The 11,864-nt window shown below is 42.1% G+C and overlaps 1 protein-coding gene across 10 annotated transcripts in view; it reads left to right on the plus strand.

Moving 5' to 3' along the window:
* tsc22d1 (TSC22 domain family, member 1) overlaps positions 1-11,864 on the plus strand; it is a 62,824-nt gene that overhangs the window by 33,795 nt on the left and 17,165 nt on the right. For 4 of the 10 annotated variants that reach the window (XR_013123036.1, XR_013123037.1, XR_013123040.1 and 1 more), the window contains one exon: positions 187-4,240. The exons of 2 other annotated variants lie outside the window; for them this stretch is intronic. Coding sequence is in view for 3 of the 8 variants with exons in the window: in XM_076985369.1 (XP_076841484.1) it covers positions 187-205 (19 nt within the window). In the remaining 5 variants the exon portion in view is untranslated. Of the gene's footprint in view, positions 1-183; positions 4,241-5,760; positions 8,124-8,594; positions 8,647-9,625; positions 11,072-11,864 lie in introns of those variants that run through there. 4 more of the 10 variants (XM_076985372.1, XR_013123038.1, XM_076985368.1 and 1 more) reach the window with 4 other exon arrangements.

Here is an 11,864-nt window from a genome sequence, read left to right on the forward strand (position 1 = left end):
AAAATGATGGCACATATTTAATCATCCGCAATGTAACTACTGTTTGTTTTACAGTCACAATGTACAGACCTAATATATAATGTGTGTGTATAGAATGAAGAAATGAACCGTTGGAGTTCTTCTAATGGGCATGTAGCAATACCAACAATGTCATCACTATTTTTCCTTATGAATTTTTGGAAGAAGACAGGAATGGCTGCAGTGAGGATGATCTACAATAAGAATGTCTGCAGAATCAGGGATGTCTCCTGCTGAAATGGCCCATTCCAAGGCAAAAACTCAATTCCTCACTGGCAACTACTCGCAACGACTTGAGCACATTTGTAGTGACGATGAAGACCTACTCCAAAAAAGTATTTAAATGTGAGAAGTCATAGATGATTCTTTTGCTTGTGTTTTTGTAAATAAACAATCTGACACAACAAGAATTCCTTTGGTGCTGCCTTATCACACCACTAAAAAACAGTGGCTGATATACTGAAACACTTCAGGATGATGTACAGACTGCAGCCCTTTTTAAGGGCCCTTCACTAATTTCTTATAGACGAGACAAGGACATTAGACACGCTCGTCAAGAATGATTTAATTAACTCTGGTGATTTGATGATTTCAACATCTACGTCTAAACTGGATCCTCTTCCTATTAAATCAGAAGCACTTTGCTTGCACATTTGATGAAGGACCTCTGTCCGAAATGTCCCATTTCTATGGAAACTTTGTGTACTTTACTACAATTAGTGATGTATAGCATTGGAGCTGTTTCAGTGTTGTGTGTTGGGTTTTCCTGGCATGTTGAACTGAAGCTGCAGATGTGGGTTTGCCCACGGGCCACCGCTGCTCTGCCACGCTTCAGTAATGCGTAGACACCGTCAGGGAGGCTCAGAGCTCTAACTGGATCCTGCTGGCTGACGTCGTCTGGTAATGTTCCTTATGGAATTAGGGCATAGTGGCAGGGAGAAGGAACAGGCGTCACGGTTGGTCATGACAGATGGAGAGAGGGAGTGAGAGAGAGAGAAGGTGGATGGAAGGCCTAGTCAATCTCTGAAAATGGACAAATTATGTTCACTTTGTGCTAAATATATACCAGAAGTGTGTGTGTGTGTGTGTGTGTGTATATATATATACATACACACAAACACACACACCATTAGTGGGTTCTATCACTAATGGTCTAAATAAGAAACATGCTCTCAAAGGAAATCTTGCTTTGACATAACAATGAATAGGCCTAAATAACTGCAGCATTGTTTTAAATCACAATTGTAATTCAGTGCTTTTTCTTCTTTTACAACTGAATGATAATGTCTTTATCTTTTCTTCCCTGTTCAGACCTTGTATATCATATGGGCTGTTGCTAGGAGGGCATTACATTTTTCTGTGGTCTATCTCAGCATGAAGTATGTGGACTGCTATGTTATTTACTACCACTACTAGTAAAGGCAGGACTATTTACTACCACTACTAGTAAAGGCAGGACTCCCCACCCTCACACTCTGTAGGATGGCACACTGCTAGCTGTAGTCACATGCCTGTTCATTTATGTAGTGGCGCAGGGAGAGTAAATGACCCACACACACTTGACCCTCAGTCAACTGATTGTGCTGCTGGGAGCTTTTCGCCTGCTCACCCAAAGTAATAAGTGTGGAATACAGTTATAGTATAGTGTTGAGCAACATTTACAAGAGTGAGCAGGAGTTATGAGTAATGTTTGTAGATGTCTGGGTTCACACAAACGTTCTGGTAAGGCTCCAAGTGTGTGCATCATCAGATTTGATTCTGGTTTGGGGGGTTTATTTGAGAGGTTTTTGAACTATACAAGAATTTATTAAAATGTACTAGTCTGGATTATTTAAAGATTTTGCTGTGTTGTGGATACTGTCCATTATAGTTGTGTTCGCAGGATTTCAAATGTGGTTGGGTTAACATCTGCAAATAGAGCTACACCAAAAATATGTGAAGTTAATCTCTTGTTTCTTTCTTGCAGTCTGATGTTGGCTATTACATTTGGACCATGTTTGCAAACATTCAGCAAAGATGAGGATTGGAAGCTTGTGCTTGGCTTTCTGTGTCCACATCACCATGTACAATGTAAACAAACACCCACGGTTTCCCCAAATTGCTCACGTCTCCACTGCTGCCCCACTGGATCAGTGACCTAGAGCTTGTGCACCCCACCCATTGGCTTTCTGCTTCCCTGGGAACTCCTCATTCTACTGTGTTTTGTTTTGCTTTAAGAAAAGTGCACAGTCAGGTAGCTCTGGATTTTGTTAGTAAAGAATGCCATGCAGAAGAGTACACCAGTGGTATTCAGTATTCCCACCTCTAAACACTTACTCCTTATTTAGGCTGCATTGACTCCAAACAAATTGAGAGAAGGTGTGGGAGCCGATGCACAACAGCAGAGCCTAGGCAAGTAAGGGACTGTAACTCTAGACATGTTGGTCTTGGTTTCAGGAGCAGCCAAACACTGGTTTTGTCCCAGGTCTCCACCCTGAGCTGTTTTGTCCCTGCAATAATCCTGTTAATTCCAGATTTCACTCCATATTACTTGTGCATGGTGCTTCTATAGGGACACTAATGTAGTTCGATATCGTGAAACACCAAAGCTCTCTTGCTATTACATCACAGTTCTCTCGCTATTACATAATAGATATTCAGTTAGGGTTTTTTTTCCCTGATCAAACCAAAACTACTCAAGTGCCAGCAAGCCTCTTGTCGGTGATGAAAAATCTAGACGACCCACATTGTCCTCTGTCTCCCAAGAAATGTCCACAATATTTTTTTTCTTTCTTTTTTAATGAACACAATACTACCATCACACATAGCACTTCTGTAACTGTGATGAATTCTTGACCCTTCTCCCCAACGATCTATGACCTCACACAAGGATGTGAATGGTGATTGGTCAGCTCTTGACCAACACATGACGAGAACTAATGCCACAACGATTATCTAATCTGACATAGTGACCACTGACAGACAAAAATAATGTGTAGTCTGATCCTAGCGTTACTCTTGTGTATCGATGTACTACAGTTACACTCATTCTCATTGTGACATGTCAACCTTCCTGTGGACGCAAACCCATTGACTCCCATGTTCCAGTTGAGTTGGTCTCTATAGGAGTGTGTTATTTTTGTCTATGTAATGTTATTAACATTTGGATGTCCAATTTTGGATGTTCAATTAGGACACAAAGTTGAGACTTTAGAAGAACATTTGCATTAGCTTTGCAGGATGTGGGAAAACAACCAAGAAAACCTCATACACTGTTAATTAAAAGCCATTGGTCTTGAATGGACTGTTCACCTGTCCGTGAACACAGCATTAAGAACACGGCATCCATTTAATTTAATGCAAATTGATTATTGAAGGATGGAAATAGTGAATCTCGAATTTGTTTTTGTATTTGGGAATTTAAAAGTAGAACCCGCATTAAGCAGCAGTGGCTCTTCTCAAACGTGCAGTTTCTTGCATATAGAGTGAAAGTTGCTGAGGCTGTCCAGTCTTTTCTGTGCTGAAAGGTGTGAGTTGGAGCTAGAGAGTGCAGGATGGATCACTGTTGTGCAACTCGCTGCCATCAGCCAAAAAGGCAGAATGCCACACTCACTCATGCAGAGCGGCAGTGTGGCTCTCATTGGGCTGTGTACAATTCCAGACGGCAGAGGGAGCGTTCTGTACCTCAGAGCCTCCAGAGAACCGCAGTAGAAACTACCATTGAGTTGTGGCTGCTTTGGCTTTAGCAGAAAGGCCTTGTACTGTCGAGGTATGCCTTGCTCACAGAGACACTGCTCCAGCCGCACCTCCGCACCACACACTGCCCAGCCACACCTCCGCACCACACACTGCTCCAGCCGGACCTCCGCACCACACACTGCTCCAGGCGCACCTCCGCACCACACACTGCTCCAGCCGCACCTCCGCACCACACACTGCTCCAGGCGCACCTCCGCACCACACACTGCTCCTGCCGCACCTCCACACCACACACTGCTCCAGCCGCACCTCCGCACCACACACTGCCCAGCCGCACCTCCGCACCACACACTGCCCAGCCGCACCTCCGCACCACACACTGCTCCTGCCGCACCTCCGCACCACACACTGCTCCTGCCGCACCTCCACACCACACACTGCGCCTGCTGCTCTTTGAACAGGTACACTCCCCTCTTATTGTTTGGGCCTATATTGTTTTTTGCTGCAGTCTCCCCTAAGCCTGGGGAGGTGTCTGCTATGGCGCATTTCCACTAGGGCCTGCTTGGCGCGGTACGGTTCGGTACGGGTCGATTCGCAACGGAACGGTACGGTCGCGTTGTGTTTCCATTACAATGGTGAACCACCCCAATGTGGGTGGAGTCGCTGTTGGCGCGCGGGTTGTAGTGTCGTGACATCATTTGTATACGACCACAACACCGGTCGACGCCCCTTAACACATAGCATTATTGTATCTTATTTATCTTTATCTTCATTATTGTATGTGGTTGCTCTAATTATTGATAATAATTTGGTATTACTCAAACAGGCTGAACACACCCTGCATAAAAAGCATCAGTCATACAATCAAATGAAATCAAACTTTATTATGAAATATAGATATTTAAAGTACAACATATGTAAATAATATAGTTATAGTTTAAAAAAGTGCAAAAAGCAAATATATACGTATAGCTTTATATGAAATAAATATTTATAGTACTACAAGCAACATTTTGTGTGCTTTTACTGGCGTCTGTCTCGCATGGTGTTCACAAGTTCGCCAAGCACCCCGAGGAAAGCCCGGTTGAAGGAAACATTTTCCGCCAACTCCGCTCGCCTCGTAAGTGGAAGGGGAATCTTGAACGTAAAAAATAACAAATATTAAACACAAGCATTCCCGTGAAAGCAACAACAATATAGCGTAACTGCACAAAATGTGTAGCACGTCATCGCTGCTCGTGCTGTGTTTATGGCTACAGCTAACTAGCAAGGCTAAGAGCTAGAGCTATTGTACAGTAGTGACTGTGGTGGTAACATTAACTACAAACACAGCTCTAAATTCCTGCGTTTACAATAGATGCGTTCATATTACGTTCATATTACATCTTTTACGAGCCTAGTAGTAAAACTGTGAAATCACAATACACTCACCATTCTCCGTGGCCTCCAGCACCGACAATGTCCAGCACGTTTTCTCTTCCGTTACTGGCTGGCCGGTGACCGTATATGACATCCATTTGCTGGAACCATTTCCAGTCTTTGCGGTTTGCTCCGCTGCGTCCGTTATGGTCCTTCACCGCCCGGTAATCGCGTTAAGCTTTTTTAGCTTGGACCGACCGGCACTGCTGAATGGACCGCTGGTAGCCATGAGTGGCCATTAGCGCGGAAACCTCGATAAAAACCTTTACATTTCTAGTGGCCCCGTCCAGTTCGCCCTGGATTTTTTGATCGCTGATTATTAACAGAAAGGTTTGTACCTCGGCGTTTGACCAGGGAACAGACTTCGCTCCTTGGGTTTTAAAAATGGCTGAGGAGTCCATAGCATAGCGGAGGAGTCGCTCTCCTGACGCAACCTGTGACGACACTCCCTGGCCAATCAGTGTCATGCTCTTCCTCCACGTCACAGAACTGTACCGCTTCGGAACGGTTAGAACCTCGAGCGAGTCGGTACGAAAAAAGTACCCAAAGGGGCCGGCTCACAGGGTACTGGTACTAATGGAAACACTCACAAACCGTCGCGAATCGAACCGTACCGCGCCAAGCAGGCCCTAGTGGAAATGCGCCACTAGCTCCATCCAGCAGGGACGACCTAAGGCCACACAGGGTTCCTGCGCTGATGAGTGAGGAGATGAGCCAGGGCTCTGGGGCAGGGCCTGTCCGACTGCAGCGTGTCTGCTGGATCAGGTAGAAACACGGGTGGAGGAAGGATGGCTGTGAGTTGGGTGAGATCTGGGTAGCTGCTCACACCGTGTGGGCGGCAACCCTGTGCCCATTGGTGGGGACATCTTGATCTCTAGTTCTAGTTAATGAAACGGCGAGTCACATGAGGTGATATCACAGATCTCCCTTACTCTTGTTTTTCGGTCACTCACTCACAAGACATTAAAATCCAGCACCGTGAAGATGAGCAGAAAGGCCGACGCTTAACCTTTAAGCACAGAGGTCAGAGCCTGAAGAAAAGAGGAATATTTGGGCTTAAACCCCCTTCCAGACACTCAACCCAGTAAGAACCAGCTGTTTCATAAGCTGCTTGGATGGTGTCCTCATTTGATGTGACATTTAATTGGGATCAGTGGTCTATATATACCGGTCACCACGACTATAGTATATTTGACTCTGTTGATAATCCAGCTTCAGTGATACACACAGGAGGATATATAGGCCTAACGTTTCTGGATATGATGAGTCAATTATTTTAGTTCAATATGTGTGAGCAAACTCACTGACCTCTTTTCAGCTATTTGGTACTAATCCTGCTGAGATTTAGAAATGGTTATAGTATTGTAGCTTCCACCCTTTGTAAATTTCTTAGAAGCTTCCAGCCAGGGAAGGTGTGGTCACTACAGAAGATCACATGTAGACTGTTTTAGTTTGTTGATATTGGCCTTGAGAGGCAAACCAATCCATGGAGACCTCCACAAGTTCCACATTTTTGTTGCATCAAGCATTACATAGTGACTGCTTGGGTCAGGTGTGTTGTGCGAGCTCTGATGGAGCAGAAATGTATTCTGGGCCTCAAGTACTACTGTAAATAAAGCTTAGTGTTCAGTCATGTGCTGACGTATGTCATGTAGGTCCCCATTGAAACTCATAAGCTCTGTATGTGTCTGTCTGTCTGTCTATCTATGATGAGAATCTAATGTGATTTTTTTGTGGTTTTCACAATGCATGTTCAACTTTGTCCTGGACAGGATCTTAACACTTGTGTGCTATATTATTATGGTAGTGCCTGTTGGCTGCAAAATTTAACGCAATTATAAAACGTTGGCTAACATCCACAGAACTCTTTCTAATTGAGCATTTAAATAAGTGCAGTCTGCTAGTTTTTAGTTGGATGAAATCCAGGTAGCTTAATTTCTGATCAGTTTAATTCCTCCAACCCCACATGACTAAAACCTGAGTCAGCCAACATGGAGAGATATTTATATTTATATGATGAGAGGATTTTCTGTAGCCACAACTGTTATGGACATTATACAACAAATATATCCAAACAGTAATCTTAGTTTGACTGATTAAGAATGTGTAGTAACTCTACAATCAGGTATTTTCTTAATATTTTAAAATGTTTCTTTGCAGTTCACTCCACAGATCTTTAGAGTATGCATCTTCACATGTGAATCATAGCCATGTAAAGTAACAGTCCATAAAGTTGGTTAATTTCTTAAATTATACTTTAATATACCTTCAGTGTGCATCTATGTATGAGTACGAGAATGAGAGACAGACTTGGAGAAAACCAAGAGGTTTAATGCAGACAGAAAGAGAGCGCTGCACTGCATGTTAGTAAAGATTTCCTCGGCCTGTTTTCAGTCTTCTGCCGTTTTTCATAACCCAGTGTTGTTCCACTTGCTACCAACAAGTGGCAGTGTGTACATGTCCGAGTGTCTAAGTTATGGTTTTGGAGATTCCGTGAAAATGCATTGTTCTGGTCCAACCGGAATTTCCTTTTTTGGGAGTAGCGGTTTGAATACATTATGCGCATTCTGTCGACTGACTGTCGCGTGTAGGCGTTACTACATATATTAGTCAAATCGTGTTCTTCCTTCACCAATAGAATTCAGAGGTGCGCTGTTTTTCTTAGATAAATTATGCAAATGAGAAAGGCTGCAGCTTTTTCCCAGAGCGAAGCTGAGCTGACCTTGGAGGCTCTTTGTGCGGCGCTGGGTGGATGTGCGGCTCGGTTCTCCACCACGGTCCACTTTACATCGCTCTACTGCGGCAAAAATATGTGATTGTCCTGTTTGTTCAACGCTGAACTATAATTTTTTTCGCTTTCGTATCGATATATATGGATAAAATAGAATGAATTCTCAGTGCTATTCGGTTGCGATGGATCTTGGTGTGTGTCAGCTAAGAAATTTTTCAATATCATTTTTGTCCTCGTTGCTGGGAACAGAAACTTCATCCGTGAGGCTTGACAACAGGTAACATGACAAACCTGTGTTTAAGAGTAATTTCCTTCGGTACTAGTTTAGATGGCATAACGGGAGATTAATAGGTTTACTACATGCAACCTTCGATTCTCCAAACGTCCTTTTCAAACGTGTCTAATAATTTTAAAGGTTTAGTTGGTAATATTGTCGTATTTAGTGTTTAAATCAGTGTATGATGTAAGTTGCATGTCCTTGCGTCCGCTGCGGTTACTCCAGAAAGATGCTGCTCTGCTCACATCTGATTTTTAAAGTAGTCTTGCCATGAGCTGTACTCTTGTTATATGTCTTATTTTGTGGTAAATAAGATGCACATATCCTATGAGACGGTTTATTTATTTAATTTTGTTATTTGATGACAGTAAAAGTAGCCTTTGTCTTCATGTGTAAATACGTATGGATAATACAGTGAATTTGATTGTGTGTTTTCTCTGTGCTTATATATTTCTTGGACTTATTTTTCAGTTCCTCGGGTGCCAGTGTTGTGGCCATAGACAACAAAATCGAGCAAGCAATGGTAAGTGTGTGTGTGTGTTACCTACTCAGTGTGTAGAAGCAGGGAGATGAAAGTGGGTTTTGTATCCTGGACCGATGGGTGATGCACTGGGTTAGGGTTGCGTCAGCATCATGGTTAACTAACGGATGAATTACATAATGGTGTAAGAGATTGGGGGAGCATGAGGGAACCTCGGTTTATGGTCATGGTGCTTTGTTGCTTTTGTCTCAGTGTAATATCTTCTCGTGTTGGACTGATATGTAGTTTTGTGGTTTCTCTCCGCTCACATCAGTCGAGTTATCATTTAACTCCACACATTTCAGGAAACTGGAATGACCGTTTAAGCTTTACGTCTCATGATGAAATGTTTAACCGGCGTTGATTTTGTTCATTTGTTTGATTTATTTATTTTTTGTTTTCTACGCTGGTTGTCTAAAAAAACGAATAGATCCTAAAGTCTTGCTAACAAACCTTTTAAAGTTTGAATCGCTCTTCCTATTTGAATGAACTGAACGTGTTTGTCCAGACTCACGCGACTCTGTGCCTCGTTACTGTTGCTAGGCAAACCTTGAAGCTTTACCACGTAGTTAAAAATATCTCGCGCCCCGATTGGCCAGATTTAGTGTGAGCCGCCATTTTGTTGGGTCGGTGACGTTCTGGGGCAGGATGGTGGTGCTGGGTTCAGGTATATTCAGGTAGTGCCTGAATGAAAATGAAAATGGGCCGTTTACCTGCAGTTTACAACAAATGATCTCGTTCACTATGTGATACAAGTCCTTTATCATATCTATAAATTTATTAGAGTAGGATTTTATTATTGTTGTCTTAACAATATTGTTGTATTGTTTTAATAAAATGTATTTACAGTCACCATGACCAGTGTATGTAATTGATTATAATGAAATTTTTTTATAATGATTATAATGAAATTATTTACTGATGTATGTTTGCAGTGTCAGTACAAATCCCATATATAATTCTGTATTTTATTTGTCTTCAGGATCTAGTGAAGAGTCACTTGATGTATGCTGTTCGTGAGGAAGTTGAGGTGCTGAAAGAACAGATCAAAGAACTAATAGAAAGAAACTCACAGCTGGAGCAAGAAAACAACCTGCTGAAAACTTTAGCCAGTCCGGAACAGCTGGCACAGTTTCAGGCACAAGTTCAGAGTGGCTCTTCAGCACTGTCTACACAGGGAGTGCAGCAGTCTGCTGTGCCAGCCCAGCTTTCTGCACAGACCTCTGGACCCTTGGCGTAGCGCACTGGTGTTCCCTGTGAAGGAGAATGGGTGGTTAGCTAAACTAAGATGGACTCAAGTTAAAGAACAAGTTTGCCTCACTCATAGGAGGATTCTATCAAAATTTGCACATATTTAAGTCTCAACTTGACCAAGCCTATCCAAGGCATCGTACATGCCTCTGACAGTCCAGTAAGTTGCTGATGCATGATGGATTTTGCCAAACGCTATGGACTGTGACTGTCAGTTGGGTGAAACAAATCAAGGTGGACACAACTCAAAAGAATCACTGTGCCTGTGACAGAAGGATTTTAAGCAATGTCCTTTTTCAGTGGTAACTTTGGCTTTGTAAGGGTGTTTCCATGCCTCGCTTACTTTTGTAGCGGAAATGCTGACCACTCTATTTTTGATTTATTTATTTTTTACTTTTTTTTTTAAGGCTGCAAAAAGCACGCACTTTAATGATGCCGAATATATCGAGTCTTTGATGATCAATTAATCAGTGTACCATCAGGTATGGACAGGCTGAATGGGATGGTGACCTCAGTACTTGCATTAGTGTTATCATTACACCTGACAGATGAAAGAGTAAAGTTGCCCAAGAGCAGGTATTAACTTTCAGTATTTAAACTGAATTCCTTGTTCTTTATGATGCAACTTGAAAGCAGTAACATCCACAAGAACCTGAGGAAAATGTGTGAAGTTTGAGTGAATGTGGGAATCTTTTTGTATATTTACTGTAAGTAAATTGTATATTTAGTGTAAGTAATCTGTAAAGTAGTGATATTGCGAGTAATGCTAAGAGACACTATTTAGGTTTTACAAACTAAAGATGAGGTTATTGGCTTGCAGGAGACATTTGACCATCTTTTTTATGCTGTTTTACCAGAATGGAGGTATCAGACTTAGGATATTTACATGACAAACTACCGAACTTCTCAGCTGTGTTAATACCTACTGTAAACCACTGTTCACTTGAAGTTATTTGCACCTATGTGATTTCTGTTTCCATTTTTGACAGTGATGTACTCTGGAGGTCAGACCTTTAACTGGCTTATTCTGAATATCATGGGAAGCTGGTGTGCATTATTATATGTATGAGTTGTATGCTTTTGTTCTGTGCATGTCCCTCAGAACCGGAGATATGGTGTAATTTAGTTCAACTGCACTTCACAACTTTCAATAAAATGTTTAAGAATCATAAGAACATACAGTATATGCTGATTGTTTTAACACCCAAATTATGTGTGTAAAAATATGACCAGGAATACAGGCCTGTTATTATCCAAGTTAGTGGGGTAGCTCTGGGTTAGCTTTGCCAAGACTGCCTCAAATAAAATGAATTAGTTCAGTCTCCAGTCAATCCAGTTTCATAGTTGTGGTGGTCTATCAATGAAGAGTTGTGATGGTTCTCACACCTTATAACCAACGTGCAGTACATGGAGACGAGGTGGTTACCTCACAGTGATCTTCCCTGTGGCGTAACTGGAGTATCAGCACAGCTACATCAATGTTTTATGTTTTTAGTTGAAGTGAGCACCTCTGCCTTTATGTATCGATTATACAGTGTAATATTATATTATATGTTTATGTTCCCTGCCTCATATCGGTGATCCCAAAATGAAAATTATCTTAATCATTATCTTAATGTCTTAAAATGTATTAAAATGATGTCCAGTGGCCATGATGTGGGATGTTCTCAGTCTGCACTGTAGGACACTGGTGTTGAAATCTGAACACTGGTTCCCGCCCTGGAGAGTGAAATCCCATGTAGTTGATTCAGTTATTAATGTAACTGGTTGGCCACTTTCTCACCTGCCTCTCCCAGGTGGAGTGAGGGTGTTGAGAAATGTAGGACCTGGACCATGTGATTTGATCACCTCTGCTATGGCCTGTCTAAGAAATTAATTATGACACAGGTAACATGCACATTATTAACTACCACCAAGACACTTCTACTTCTCCACATCATAAACAAAACTACTTTACATTTTTTAATCCT

This window comes from Brachyhypopomus gauderio, unplaced genomic scaffold (assembly GCF_052324685.1).
Source record: "Brachyhypopomus gauderio isolate BG-103 unplaced genomic scaffold, BGAUD_0.2 sc40, whole genome shotgun sequence".
In the NCBI taxonomy this organism is placed as follows: Eukaryota; Metazoa; Chordata; class Actinopteri; order Gymnotiformes; family Hypopomidae; genus Brachyhypopomus; species Brachyhypopomus gauderio.